Genomic DNA, 15,775 nt, shown 5'->3' with positions numbered 1-15,775 from the left:
TTCTTTGGTGATTTTGATCTGCGGAGAATAGAAAAAGCAAAAGCTTGTGGGAGGTCAAAGTCTGAAACTGGGCTGAGGTGTATGGTAAGGGGTTTTTACTTCACTGAGAGGGTGGTAGATAAGTGGAACAGCCTCCTGGCAGAAGTGGTAGAGGGTAATACAGTGAGGGGATTAAACATGCATGGGATAGACATACGGTCCCTGAATCTAAGACGAGACCAACGACTGGTTGAAGTTATGTTGATAAGTGATGTCATGAAGGTCGGCGTCACTGGATTGGGCTTTTACGTCAAAACACCTGGTTTCGGCTACGAGCGAAATAACCCGATTTACTAAACATCATAACTGTGATACGGCGTGCAAGAGAGGAAATGGTTAATGGTTATTTTACTGAATGACCAAAATAGCGAAGAAAGAAACGAGAAGAAAGAAAGAACTTCTTAACCACAAAAACCCTGCGACTCGAGGACCGCGATAACTGCGTGCGGATTCGCTGCGCGCGGATTGGCTGTGTGTTGATTGGCTGCGCCCGGCTGGAGTTTCTGCTATCAAAGTGGGATCTCGTGGCTTTTATTCTGTACGTAAAACTATTAAAGAACAGCCGCTTCCCGGCACGGAAAAAAACCCGTCACATCCTGAGACCTCGTGAGCTCCCGCTTCACCTGCTCAGAAACACACGTTATTCAGAGTTTGGGGCACGATAACTAAGTAACTGACCCAATATGGGGGGGGGGGGGGGAGACATTTAAATACATAAAGAGAGAAAGTACAGGAGGGAATTTATTTCAAAGGAGGAGAAAAGAGACCGGAATCCAACACTAGAGAGTCAGAGATGGAATGCAAGGACATTTTACCTTACTGAGTAGATAAGTGGAGCAGCCTCCCAGCAGAGGTGGTAGAGGGTAATACAGTGAGGGGATTAAACATGCATGGGATAGACATACGGCTCCTGAATCTAAGACGAGACCAACGCCTGATTAAGGTTTGAGTCTTTACAGCAGGATAAATGGGCGACTAGACGGGGGCCGGATGGGGCCGATCTGCCGGCGGGTTCTGGGTCCAGGGCCGGCCTTTGGGGTGTGCGACCTGTGCGACCGCACAGGGCGCCACACTCCAGGGGGCGCCGCCGCGGGGTCCGCCGCCGCCGCCACGGGGTCCGACGCCACCGTAGCGTACCGCTGCCGCCAGCAGCGTACCTAGCGGGGGGGGGGATCCGCACCGGGTGCCGCTCATCAGGGGGGCACCCGGCACCCCTCCAGAGACGGACAGTAATGTCCGCCGCTGGAGGAGCAGGCTCGCAAGGGAGCGGTATCGGAGGTCTTTAACAGACCTCCGGCTCCCTTGAGTGATTTTAAGCCGGTTCAAGGATCTCCCTTGAACCCGGCTTAAGATCACTCAAGGGAGCCGGAGGTCTGTTAAAGACCTCCGATACCGCTCCCTTGGGATCCGCGCGGCAACAGCTGCCGTGCGCCGGGGTTTGTTGTCAGATCCCGGCGCACAACACTGAAGCCACGCCCACCGCTGTCCGTGCCCTCTGACCCGGAAGAAGACAGAAGAACTGAAGAAGAGGAGCGAAGAGAAGGAAAAGGAGCTGTAAGGAGAAAAGAGGAAAGGTAGGAAAGCATTCAGTGAGAGTGGATTGGTATATGTGTGTGGATTGGTGTATATGTGTGGATTGGTATATGTGTGGATTAGTGTATGTGTGGATTAGTGTATGTGTGGATTAGTGTATGTGTGGATTGGTATATGTGTGGATTAGTATATGTGTGGATTAGTATGTGTGTGGATTGGTAAATGTGGATTGGTATATATGTGTGGATTAGTGTATATGTGTGGATTGGTATAGGTGTGGATTGGTATATGTGTGTGGATTGGTATATGTGTGTGGATTGGTATACGTGTGGATTGGTATACGTGTGGATTGGTATGTGTGTGGATTGGTATGTGTGTGGATTGGTATATGTGTGGATTGGTATATATGTGTGGATTAGTGTATACGTGTGGATTGGTATGCGTGTGGATTGGTATGCGTGTGGATTGGTATATGTGTGGATTAGTATATGTGTGGATTGGTAAGTGTGTGAGAGTGATGGGTGTTATGCTGTACCATTTCCAATGTCTTTTTCATGATCTAATTATGCTCTAAAAGTACATCATAACTCCCATCACTCTATACTGTTCCATACAGTGGCATAGCTGGGAGGCAGAGGCCTTGCACCCCCACCGCAGGACTCCTGAAAGGTAAGTGAACTTCAAAGATGGAAAGGGTAGATAGTTAGGAGGGGGTAGATAGGTAGAAGGGAGTGAGACAGGGGAAAGGGGGTAGATACGGAGAAGGGAGTGAGAAGGGGTAGATAGGGCAGAAGAGAGTGAGAAGGGGTAGATAGGGCAATCATACTCCTATCATGCCAAGTCTGCGAGTACATCCTGGAATCTGGGTATGCCTGGGAATGATAGGAATGTGATTGCTGTTAATTATATATATATATATATATATAATATTGTTATTTAATTGTTTTGTCCTATTTTGGTGTGTTACTTACTTTAAATAAAAGTGTTAGATTTCTTTATGGTGTGGGGGGGTCATATTCGGTTTTGGCCAGGTAAATGCTGCACTTTTGGTTTCAGTCCAGAATTCGTTTCGGTGCATCCCTACTACTAAGACAGACAATGAAGTGGTAGGCCTACACCACATCAATGTTTGGCGTAGTATATAGTGATCGGGGTTTTGTTACAAGTTTTGTTACAAGTTTTTATTCCTTTCTTTTTTGGGGGATGGGGGGGGCGCCAGAGGAGTAGTCCGCACAGGGCGCCAGAACACCTAAGGCCGGCTCTGTCTGGGTCTGTATGTTACTGTATCCGGCGCACGGAATCTCCGGCGTTCTATTATTGTTATTATATTATTATTATTATCATCATTATTATTGTTATTATCGCAGCAGATGGAGACTCTCGTGACGCTGCTTTTTTTTATCGTCTTTGTGGTGAACAAAGAAGCAGAAGATGAGGGGGAAGCCAAGTGCCGCCGGACACAAGGGAAAGGTCAGGCTCCCGCTGCGTGCGTCAGTAAACAGGTCCCACTCGGTGCGTCAGTAAAAAAGCCCCCACTCGGTGCGTCAGTGAAAAGGCCCCACGTAGACGCTGCTGCAATATCCACCGACACTTCCCTTTATTGCCCAACAGCCCCAGACCCCGTTGCGCAGTCCTGTTCTCATTCCTCTTTTCTCCATCATTCTCCTTTTTTAATTTTCCCTGCGCCCGCACAAATTATATATTATTTTTTTCAAGGACAGACAGAGTTTTCTTTTGATACCTGTTTTAGATGTATAGTCCAGCATTTAGTATGAATAATACATTAAAATACAGAAAATATTTAGGGGGGAAAAAACACATTTTCTTTTCTATATCACCATGAAAATGGTCCGCAAACCGGTTCAGTTGACCCAAAATAAAATATATTATTGTAAGTGTCCTGAATTTAAATAAAACCCAACATACCTGTGTCTCATTTGTGAGGTTTTTGGACAGCCCACCAGCCAAAATACACTTAGACACCCTCAGAATACGGCGAGCTAGGCACACAGAAAATAAAGGGTTAAATGATAATATATTAGGTAACAATGCAGTTTAGATACAAAAGATACATTTCCCACCAGCCTTATGGTGGCCTCAATGCTTCATTTATGTAAAGTGGGTGCTGCTGATTGGTCGGCGAATAACCCGAAGCCTCAGCAAAAAAAATCAAAAAAAATAAATCAAAAATATAAAAAATATATCACAAAGTTTTTTCTGCTTGACTACAGATCAGCTGGCAGCCTGTTGGCTATTTTCTTTTTTTTCCAAATTATTATTATTATTTCTCTGAGGCTCGGACGCGAGGCAGTCGCCTACGCCGGAAGCGCACGGTGTGTATGTGTGTATGTATGTATGTGTGTGTGTGTGTGTGTGTGTGTGTGTGTGTGTGTACAGGCAGGTGTATGTAAGTGCAGTATAGGTATTTGTATGCTGTGTGTAAGGGCAGTGTATGTGTGTTTATGAGCAGGTGTGTGTATGGACAGTCATGTGTAAGGACAGTGTATGTATATATGTGTGTGTATAGACAGTCGTGTGTAAGGGCAGGGTATGTATATATGTGTGTTATGGGCAGGTGTGTGTTAAGGCAGTGTGTATGGGCAGTCGTGTGTAAGGACAGTGTACGTGTATATGTGTGTATGTGTAAGGGCAGTGCATATGTGTGTGTAAGAGCAGTGTACGTGTATGTATGTGTATGTAAAGGCAGTCTATGTGTGTTATGAGCAGGTGCGTGTAAGTGCAGTGTATGTGTAAGGGCAGTACATATATGTGTGTAAGGGCAGTGTATGTGTAAGGGCAGTGCATTTGTGTGTAAGGGCAGTGTATGTGTGTATGTGTGTTATGGGCAGGCGCATGTAAGTGCAGTGTATGTGTAAGGGCAGTACATATATGTGTGTAAGGGCAGTGTATGTGTGTATGTGAGTTATGGGCAGGTGCATGTAAGTGCAGTGTATGTGTAAGGGCAGTCTATGTGTGTAAGGGCAGTGTATGTGTATATGTGTGTTATGGGCAGGTGTGTGTTATGGGCAGGTGTGTGTAAGGGCAGTGTATGTGTATATGTGTGTTATGGGCAGGTGTGTGTTATGGGCAGGTGTGTGTAAGGGCAGTGTATGTGTATATGTGTGTTATGGGCAGGTGTGTGTTATGGGCAGGTGTGTGTAAGGGCAGTGTATGTGTATATGTGTGTTATGGGCAGGTGTGTGTTATGGGCAGGTGTGTGTAAGGGCAGTGTATGTGTATATGTGTGTTATGGGCAGGTGTGTGTTATGGGCAGGTGTGTGTAAGGGCAGTGTATGTGTATATGTGTGTTATGGGCAGGTGTGTGTTATGGGCAGGTGTGTGTAAGGGCAGTGTATGTGTATATGTGTGTTATGGGCAGGTGTGTGTTATGGGCAGGTGTGTGTAAGGGCAGTGTATGTGTATATGTGTGTTATGGGCAGGTGTGTGTTATGGGCAGGTGTGTGTAAGGGCAGTGTATGTGTATATGTGTGTTATGGGCAGGTGTGTGTTATGGGCAGGTGTGTGTAAGGGCAGTGTATGTGTATATGTGTGTTATGGGCAGTGTGTAAGGGTCCTGGGAGGATAACATTAGCCTTTTTTTAATTAAAAAAAGAATCTCTGCTGCTGTTGACTCCTCTCCCAGTGATACTCAGTCAGCATTATGGTGGACACCTGGCTGGCTGAGAATCATGGGAATTGTAGTTCACAGCTAACATCTGCAGCTTTAGTGTTAATTGCTCTTCCCATGATGCTCAGGCAGCATCACGGAAGCAGTGTGTCTGGCTGAGCCTCATGTGGACTGTTATAGTTAACAGCAGATGATGTGACGGGTGTTACTCGTGAATCACAACCCCCACGATGCCTCGTCACGGTGGACATCTGGCTGGCTGAGCATCATAGGAATTGTAATTCACAGCTAGCATCTGCAGCGTTATCTACTGATAACTGCACTTCCCATGACGCTCAGCCGGCATCATGGAAGTGGTATATCTGGCTGAGCGTCATGGGAATTCAATGTGTTGGTTATTTTTAATATGCGTGACTGTGCTGACAGAAACGAAGCGAGTGCAGTGCATTGTAAAGTGCAATTGCGAGAGCCACGTTGGGAGGCGCGGTTACACGCAAAACGTGAGTCCGCTGCTAAGTTTAAAAACCGGTCTTATCGTCATAGCAACCAGCAAAATGATGCAACCTCTTGAATTGCGTTCAAGCAATATATTGCGTTCTGTTACATATTGTGCACATGAACCTCATGTCTGCGCACAGTAATTACATCTACATCACATGCACGCGATTACACCTGACGGCACGCAGCGGCTCACGCACACGGCTGGGACCCCAGAGTATAAAACACCAGAGACTTAACTGCGCATCGCTCGGAGAGTTAGAATCCCCGCACTTCGAGCCTCCATCGAAATGGCGCCTGCATCTAAGATAACAGCGTTAACTCGTGCGCGTTCTCGTGTGCTTGGAACTCCTCCCGCAGTTTGAACGCGACTCGGCGGCCAACAAACCGGAAGCGGCGTGCTGAACCCGGAAGCGGTCCTTTGCGGTGGCTGTCCTTGGAGTAAAAACTGCGGAGTGAAAAGGCGGCAGCATGTTCCTGACCTGCGTGTCGTGTCAGTATTGTGTGTTTGTGTAACGTGCGTGTAACAAACTGCCAGGAAGAGACGTAGGATGGTTTAAAAGGGGGGTTTGGAATTATGGGGGACCTGCCATTAAACTGAAGCCTGTTTTCTGCTGTGGGTTACATATTGAAGTATTCTGCCTTCATTTTTTAATAACCCCTAATACTTAAATTTGGGGATTTATTTGGTTTATTGTGGTAAAACATTGACCGAAATAAGATTTAGCTGTGAGAATGAGTGCCCGCTCACCGCCGTGCACTACTGAGTGCCCATGCCTTATGATGGGCAATGTGTTTATGATGTGTTGTTACGTGCGTCACTCAGCTGTTATTATTTAACTCTTTGTTTCCTGCCTGGTGCCGTTCTTCTAGCCCAGCTGGTAAAAAAAAAAACCTCTGGCGCTCCAGCTTGGTTCTGGTTCCCTGTCGGCCTCCGAAGTTTGATTCCCGTCTCTGTGCGACGTGGGGGTCCGGGAGCCACGCGTGGGATTTATCTGTGGATTCGGCGTGAAGTGGTCCGCGCCGTAAAGCAAATTCACAGAACCGTTCAGGAGCGAGCGCCGCGTGCTGTAAAATACTGTAATCCAACTTTAACTAATTGTTTTCTCTTTCTTTCCTCCTTTATCTCACTGAAATAGTTGCGAAGAGCAAATCAAAGTAAGTAAACTGTTCCCCGTTTTTGCTTTTATACGACAGACACTGATAATGGAATAAAAGGAGAGCGATGGGTTTATTCCGCTGGTATCCATTATTTATTATTACAGCCATGCGGTTACACTTCAGTACACGCGCTTTATGTGTCTGTAGATGAAATACATTTTCTGCTATGACACCCCCCATAGTGCGCTTTGGTATATGTTGGCTCTGTGTAAAAAAAAAATAAAAAATAAAAATCCAAGTATGTTAAAAATGTTGACCTCTCTGTTTTTTTATTTAGAACTATTCTGGTCCAAATGATGAGCGCGGCAGGATCTGGGTACCGTTTCAACACAAAGAGGAACAAACTTAAGGAGAAACTTATTCTAAGGAAATACGATCCCTTCGGTGAGTTCCTGGCCATCTTGTCTCTGTATCTGCAAAGTATTTTCCCCGTGGATCCGAGCCCCCCTTTTTTTTTTTGGCATTACCCTGCTGTATAAAGCATTTGCTGTTCTAGTACTGGGATATTTCATGTATTTACATGAAATATACTTCTCACGCCGGTAAGCGGGTTTCGGACGCGTCTGTCGATGCCTCACTTGTCAGCAGCACAGAATGCCATGTGAACGTGCTGTGATGGCAGATGCGCATGCGGTTCCCCGCTGACCGTAACATATAGCCGTGCTATGAAGTTCACAGATATTATTTGCCTTCCATTGTGCACCTCTGTCTTGTTTAAAAAAAATATATATCATCACTTTAGCCCACCGGACACCCGCTTCACGTCCTCAGAGTGGAGGGTTTTGGGTTAAGTTCATTTAAATGACGAAGCTGTTGCTCACTGATACTTTGGATTCTGAAATGCATCCTTAAATTAATTGGATCGTTTGTTTCATAATCATGCAGATAGCGTATTTAACCCCGGTGCCTGCAGACCCCCACTCCCACCCCACAGGAAATGTCAGTTATTTTATAAAGCTCTCTCTTACCCATTGTTGTAAATAGTAACATAGTAATTAAGGTTTAAAAAGACAAAAGTTCGTCTACCGATCCTTCCTGCTACTGATCCAAAAGAAGGCAAAAAATGCAATTTTTCGGATTTTGCCACAAAAAAATATTTTGTGACTCCAAAAGGCGATCAGATTCCTCCTCGTATGGAGAAGCTGTAAAATATTTCTGTTTATTCCGTCATTTATACCCCTGTATGTTCTGCTTTTACCCCTTTTTGGAGGCATCCGGTGTATCTGATAGAACCTCCTCTCTCAGCGGTGGATTCCGTACCTTTACTGCCCTCACTGTAACGAATCCCTGCCTTAGTTGTGGGTGAAATGTCCGCTCTTCCCGTGTCAGAGGACGACCTCTCGTTCTTTGTACGTTTCTGTTAATGATCGGGTCGCTGGAGAGCTCTTTATATCGGGCCCCGCAAATATTCATACAGCGTTATAATATCCCCTCTGACAAGAGAACCTATGCTCTACTTTTACCTTGACTTTACTATTCCTCGTAGAGGGCCGGCATGGTCAGGTCTCTCCCAACAAGAAGGGCTGAACTGGCCCTTTATAATGCAATGAATGAGAAGACTTTAAAGATCTCTTGCTGATTAAGCTATACAGTATACAGGGCCAGCCAAGCTCTACCTGCAGCAGAAGCTCATTTGGTACTCTCAGGCTGAACCATTTTTTGCATTATTAAAAACGCTTGTTTTTTCCCCCCTTTCAGTCAGACAGCACGTCCTCTTCTTTGAAAAGAAGAAAATCCGCTCCCTTTAAGCGGCAGGTATTATAAGGATCGGGTTACGGCAGAGTGGACTCCCGTGGGATCGCTGGGGCTCGGATATCCCGCGGCACGCGCCGGGGCGAGGAAACGGCTGCCATGTGCTTCCTGTTGTTTAAGAAAACAATGCGCGAGGCAGAGAGCCCGTAACACCGAGGGCGACTCGTGCCAGTGCGCTGCGGCTTCGGGATTTCAAACCTCTGATTAATTAAACAAATGCTGTTGTGTTTTTTTTTTTTAAGCCACCAGAATTGTTAATAAAAGTATTTATTTTGGCTCTAAAATCCTCAATAGATCTGTTTATATTTTTAAGGCCTAAAATGAGTTTGTTTTTCAATAAATGAGCTTCTAGCAAGTGGGGGTTCTGTATAAAATGTGATTTAAGTGCAATGTTTGAACCCATATGAGATGGAATCATGCATGCGTACACACACACACACACACACACACACACACACACACACACACACACACACACACACACACACACACACACAAAAAAAAAACCCTTCGCACTTACCTGGTTTTCTGCATTAATTGTAAATAAAATGTGATCTGATGAACATCTAAAGCACAAGTATAACACAATGTACTTCATCTAATAACACAAGCTATGATAATCTTTCATGTGTTTTATTGAATGCACCCGTCTGGTACTCAGGGATGTTAACCACTTCCAAAAACTCCTTAAGCCTTTAGCTGTCACTCGAGGGTTCTTTTTTAACCCATTGAACATTCTGCGTTGTGCCCTCGGAGTCATCTTGGCTGGGCGTTCACTTCTATGGAGAGTAGCCACTTCTAAACGATTTGTCTGACTGTGCACTGATGGATATGTAACTCCAGCTTTATGCAGATGAAGAATTCTTGATCGTAGGTGTCCTGAGATTTTGTTTTTGTGAGGAACGGTTCACATCAGCAGAGGTTTCTTGAGAAAAGTAAACTCTGAATGTTTGTGTTTTTTATTTATGTTAAAGTAACTCTTAAAACACCTGCAATCCCGTTCATTGATTGGACTCCAGGTTTGCTGACTCCTGACTCCAGTTAGCTTTTGTTGAAGTGATTAGTCTAGGGGTTAACATTCTCTTTCCTACCCACGCTGAATGTTGTATTCAATATGAACAAGAACAATACAATAATGTGTGTTATTAGTTAAAACAGATTGTTTGTACATTACTGTTACGTCGATGAAGATCATATAGTGTGAAAAATTAACTTGTTATGATAGAAACATGAAATGGGTCAGAAATCCAGCGAAGACGTTGTTAATCACTCCTGTGTTCCAATGGCCCTTTATCACTCCCATCACTCCTGTGTTCCAATGGCCCTTTATCACTCCCATCACTCCTGTGTTCCAATGGCCCTTTATCACTCCCATCACTCCTGTGTTCCAATGGCTCTTTATCACTCCCATCACTCCTGTGTTCCAATGACCCTTTATCACTCCCATCACTCCTGTGTTCCAATGGCCCTTTATCACTCCCATCACTCCTGTGTTCCAGTGGCCCTTTATCACTCCCATCACTCCTGTGTACCAATGGCCCTTTATCACTCCCATCACTCCTGTGTTCCAATGGCCCTTTATCACTCCCATCACTCCTGTGTTCCAGTGGCCCTTTATCACTCCCATCACTCCTGTGTTCCAATGGCCCTTTATCACTCCCATCACTCCTGAGGCCCAATGTTACGTTGTGTTCCAAGTTTAAGTTTAAAAGGCTAATTGATGGTTAGAAAACCCTTTTGCAATTAACATGCCTTTCTTTTGACTTTATAAAGGGAGCTTTATAATCTCGAACACTCGTCCTTAAAGTGGAATGTTAGTCCAATAAAAAGGTATTATTTATTATTGCAATATATATATACCACTGGACTAACAGCTACCTTAATCTACATATATATATATCATATATCATATGTGTTTGCAGTCACAAAGTTTTCTGTGTCCACTAGATGGCGCTTATGAGCATAATTGTCAATGTATTTTATTCCCATAATGCATTGTTACAAATCACTTACATAAAGGATTGAATGGTCTTGTCATCAGAAGTCATAAAGTTATCTCTGAGAATCATAAGCCATCTGATTAAGAAAATTCAAGATACAAACCCCTCTCTTAGTTCACAAGCAGGCAAAAGTGGTATGTAGGTGTATTTCTGTCTAATTATGAGTTTCCAGTCATGTGTTTTTTGATGTAATTGATTGTATGTCTGATGATTTGTCTTTCTTATTTATTTTTATTTAGTTCTACGGTGTTGATGTAAATGTCTTAGTTGGAACCTGATATGTGCATTAAACATCTGTGAGACAAGAACCTCAGCCTTCTCATTGTGACTAAGGGCGGCATAGTAGAACACTTCACTGCATCAGTGAAGGCCTTGAGATGATAAAGCTGCATGCAGAAGACAGCCATCAAGAGGTGCCACATGTTTGCTAAGGGAAGTATAACATTGGGAATGATCACAGTTAAATGACTGAAGCAGCCAGTGAGCAAGTAAAGGCTAAACAAGGAAGCACCTTTAAGTTAGTGCAATTAGCAGAAGAACTTGTTAACTGCTACTGAAGTTTAATTGTGCTGGAATTTCATATTTATTCTAAGGACAACAGTAGACATTTTTCTTTCACTGGATGGCTTTATAAGACGCTATAAAGACTAAATTGATAAGTAAATGTACATATTGTATGTTTAGAACAGACTAAATGCTTAAAATTTGAGTATTTTTATTTGTGCATATATCATTCAAGTGTGTTGACATTTATTGTTATGTTGCATTGCTACCATTGCTTGCACTAGAACGTCTTTACCTTTGAAAATTGCATTACATAGTACTGAACAGATTTAGCATGTCAAACGCAAGTGAAGTTAACCCTGCAGATACCACTGCACAAGACATTGTCAATACACAGCAGGCTGATACAGATGAGCAAGCTGAAGTGGCTGCACAAATGCAACAGCCTCAAGTGAGCACAGGTAATACACAGCTCCCGGACATTAGAAGAAGCCAACGTACACGCATACTCACCGAAAGAGGTAAAGCTCTACAAGACATCAAATTAAATCATCTAAAAAAGGATTTTGAACAGAAATATAAAAGATGGAAATATCACATCAATGGGTTGAAAAGAGCCATTAAGAATAGTGATGACGCAGAATTGATTATTGAAGTTGTGAACATCATTAATGCCACTCAGTCGGAGGTTGACCATATTTATGATGACATAAGAAGTATCTCAAGCCCTGAACCTGAAATCCGGAGAAAAAATGACACGTGCTACGCAATCACCAGCACTGCAAATGAAAAGGCTCAACGCTTTCTCAATAATGATCTGGAAGACATACCCTGGCCTGATTCAGAGTCAGTTTTTGAAACCACTGTGTCCAGCATGATCTCAACAACCTCCAGTAAGCTAAGATCTGGTTCTAAGATGTCCAGTCAGTCTTCACTGCAGAAGAAACAAGAAGCAGCAGCGGAAGTAGCAGCCACGCAAGAGGTAATTAAAATAATGAATACACAACATCAATATGAGGAGGAAATTAGAAAACTTGAGGCAGAGGATGCAAGGTTAACAGCTGAGAGAGAAGCTCAAGAAAAGGAAATAGAAGCTGAAAATGCAAGAAAAAGAGCTCTATTTATTTCAGAAAGCAGCAGTATAAAAATTAAGTTGGAAAGGAAGAAGAAAGAAGTGGAACGACTGGAGGAACTAAAAAGGCACAATGTAGCACAAGCAAGGCTACATGTGTATGCTGAAAGTATCAAAAGTGAAGATGAAGAACAGCTTTTGGCTTCTCTTCCTCAGCAAACAAAGGAAGGTTATGTTTCTCAACCAAGTGCTCCAAGTTCTCTTCCTCAGCCATTCCTGCTCACCCAAGCAAGGGCTCCTTTGAACCAACCCCTTTATGCTCCTCAAAGGGTTAAATTCACCCAAGATCCTATTTCTCAATCAGCTATATTTACTACCTCTCATGATGCTTCTAATGACCTTGTGAAAGCACTCGCTGAAGCAATTACAGCCAATAGGATTCCAATTCCAGAACCTGCTATTTTCTTTGGAGATCCTTTGAAGTATAATGACTGGAAGTTGTCTTTCCAGACATTAATTGACCGCAAGAACTTACCAACCCAAGAAAAGCTTTTCTTTTTACGCAAGTATGTAAGTGGCCCGGCAAAAAGAGCTATTGAAGGACACTTCATGGTTGGAACAGAAACCGCTTATTATGCTGCCTGGGACATACTTGATGACAGATTTGGAAATCCGTTTGTAGTTGGAAAGTCATATCGTGACAAAATACAAGCATGGCATAAGATTGCCACCAAAGACAGCAAAGATCTCCGTGAATTTGTAGATTTCCTGAGCAGTGTTGACTCAGCCATGCCTTATGTTCAAGGTTTACAAGCTTTAAATGACTGCGTTGAAAATCAAAGGATAACAGCAAAACTACCAGAGTGGTTGAGTTCACGTTGGAACAGAGCTGTCACAAAGTTCCAAGATGAACACAAAGCATTCCCCGATTTCAAATACTTTGTTGAATTTCTTAATAAAGAAGCCAGAATTGCATGCAACCCCATCACCTCACTGCAAGCGATAAAGCCAACAGAACAAGAAAGATCTAAGCAAACCGATCAAGATTATTTTAACTCTCAACGCATTCGCAACTCAAGTGCCAAAACATTCACTACAAGTTCCAGGGAGAATACTAACGTCCTGTGTGCCTTTTGTAAGCGACATGGCCACACTCTTCAAAAGTGCCGTAAGATTATGGAAGCACCAGTTGAAGAAAGAGTGAAGTTTGTAAAGTCAGAGAACTTATGCTTTGGCTGCCTTAAAACCGGTCATAAGTCCAAAAACTGCACCTCCAGAAGTGTGTGTGATAAATGTGAACGGCGTCACCCAACATGCCTACATCAAGATCGGCAGAATAAAGATCAGGAACAACGAGTTAAAACCGATCAAGAGCAGTCAAAAATCAATCAAGGACCTGCAGAAAGAACAGCTGAACTACAGAGGATACAAGAGTCTAAGCAAGTAACATCCAACAGAGTTATTCAAGAAAGAAGTAACACTCATACTTCATCAGTTATTCCAGTATATATCTCAACAATAGCCAAACCAACTAAAGAGATCCTAGTGTACGCCTTACTAGACACCCAGAGTGACACTACCTTCATCTTAAAAGACACAGCTGAAATACTTGATATTAAGAGAGAACCAGTCAAGCTCAAAATTTCTACAATAACTTCTAAAACAAAGGTTGTATCTAGCCACAAATTGAATGGACTACAAGTAAGAGGCATCAAGTCTGAAATAAGAATCAATCTACCAACAACTTATACCAGGGACTACATACCTGCCAATAGATCACATATACCCACATGTGACACCGCAAGGAATTGGTCACATCTAGAACATCTTGCAGATGAAATGTCTCCTGAACTTGATTGTGAAGTAGGGTTGTTGATAGGCTACAACTGTCCTCAAGCTTTAATGCCCAGAGAAGTTCTCAGCGGTAACGAAGACCAGCCATTTGCACAGAGATCTGTGTTAGGTTGGAGCATTATTGGATATAATAACCCCGACAGTGGCTATGAAGATGAAATCGGTGTGAGTCATAGGATTATTATAAAGCAAGTTCTACCAGCTGTTGACCCAGTTCACAAAATCAAGTCTGAAGTCTACTTTGGGTGTAGGAACAAAGTAAAGGAAATCATCACTTCAGCAGATATACTGAAGGTTTTTGAGTCAGACTTTGTTGAAAGTAATAATGAAGAAGTCTCTATGTCACAAGACCTACAGTTTCTAGCAACGTTAAAAGACGGTATCAAACAAAATCAAGATGGACACCATGAGATGCCATTACCTTTTAAAGATGAGCCACCAGAATTGCCAAACAACAAGGCTTGTGCAGAACATAACCTAGCTGACCATGCTTCTCGCGGACTAACCACAAAACAACTTGTATTGTCAAACTGGTTCACTGGACCAAGTTTCCTATGGCAAGAAGAACTCCCTAAAGAAGAAGACATCAAGGTGGGAGAGATTGGTGATAGAGACCTGGAGCTCAAAATGACACAGGTACATGCAACCAAGACAAAGGAGGAAAGGTCTCTGTTAAATCGCCTACAAAGATTTTCAGATTGGAAAAGAGTAGTGAAAGCCTTAGCGAGACTCAAACGTTGTGCAAAGTGTGTAAAAGTTCTGGCAGAAAGATCCAGTGTATCAAGAAAGACCCATACAGAAAACAGTGTTATTACTTGAAGCTGATTAACGGAAGGGTAACGTGATTGTATCTGATTAATGTGTACAAAATGCGTTTCCTCTAAATGTTCATGTTAAGTTATGTGTTATAATATCAGCTCCTTTAAGAATCACATGTTGTGTGATGGTGGGAGTGTGTTTGCAGTCACAAAGTTTTCTGTGTCCACTAGATGGCGCTTATGAGCATAATTGTCAATGTATTTTATTCCCATAATGCATTGTTACAAATCACTTACATAAAGGATTGAATGGTCTTGTCATCAGAAGTCATAAAGTTATCTCTGAGAATCATAAGCCATCTGATTAAGAAAATTCATGATACAAACCCCTCTCTTAGTTCACAAGCAGGCAAAAGTGGTATGTAGGTGTATTTCTGTCTAATTATGAGTTTCCAGTCATGTGTTTTTTGATGTAATTGATTGTATGTCTGATGATTTGTCTTTCTTATTTATTTTTATTTAGTTCTACGGTGTTGATGTAAATGTCTTAGTTGGAACCTGATATGTGCATTAAACATCTGTGAGACAAGAACCTCAGCCTTCTCATTGTGACTAAGGGCGGCATATCATATATACTCTATAGGGTGTGCTTCTCTTGGCATTTTTATGCGTATTTTGACCAGACATCTGGGTTAACCCCCCCACCTACTACACAGGTGCCTCATTAATGGTGTCCAGAAGGGGGCTATAAATTGAAAGGTAGTGTATACAGATGTGATTAAGACTGAGTTCCCACAGATGGTATGATGTCAAGGTGTTTTTATATCAATTCGGACTAAAGTAACAAAGCAGAAACTCATACAAATGGTTAATACCCAGAACAATCATTTTAGCTGAATCTAGTGATATCTTTGGTCCCCTTTATACCTGTACATACGTTACCAAACATTTTTCAGGAAATTGTCACATGATACAA

At 42.9% G+C, this 15,775-nt stretch overlaps 1 protein-coding gene across 1 annotated transcript; it reads left to right on the top strand.

The window, feature by feature from the left end:
• The first annotated feature begins 6,053 nt into the window (after window positions 1-6,053).
• Window positions 6,054-8,895, top strand: MRPL33 (mitochondrial ribosomal protein L33). Its single transcript, XM_053458997.1, has 4 exons — window positions 6,054-6,191; window positions 6,838-6,856; window positions 7,137-7,243; window positions 8,558-8,895. The coding sequence occupies exons 1-4, from the start codon at window positions 6,170-6,172 to the stop codon at window positions 8,605-8,607; spliced, it is 198 nt and encodes a 65-aa protein (XP_053314972.1). The 5' UTR covers window positions 6,054-6,169; the 3' UTR covers window positions 8,608-8,895.
• Window positions 8,896-15,775: the final 6,880 nt, after the last annotated feature.

Source organism: Spea bombifrons, chromosome 3, assembly GCF_027358695.1.
Source record: "Spea bombifrons isolate aSpeBom1 chromosome 3, aSpeBom1.2.pri, whole genome shotgun sequence".
Lineage (NCBI taxonomy): Eukaryota > Metazoa > Chordata > Amphibia > Anura > Pelobatidae > Spea > Spea bombifrons.
The sequence above is the reverse complement of the archived record's forward strand: the minus strand, read 5'-3'. Positions and strand labels throughout refer to the sequence as shown.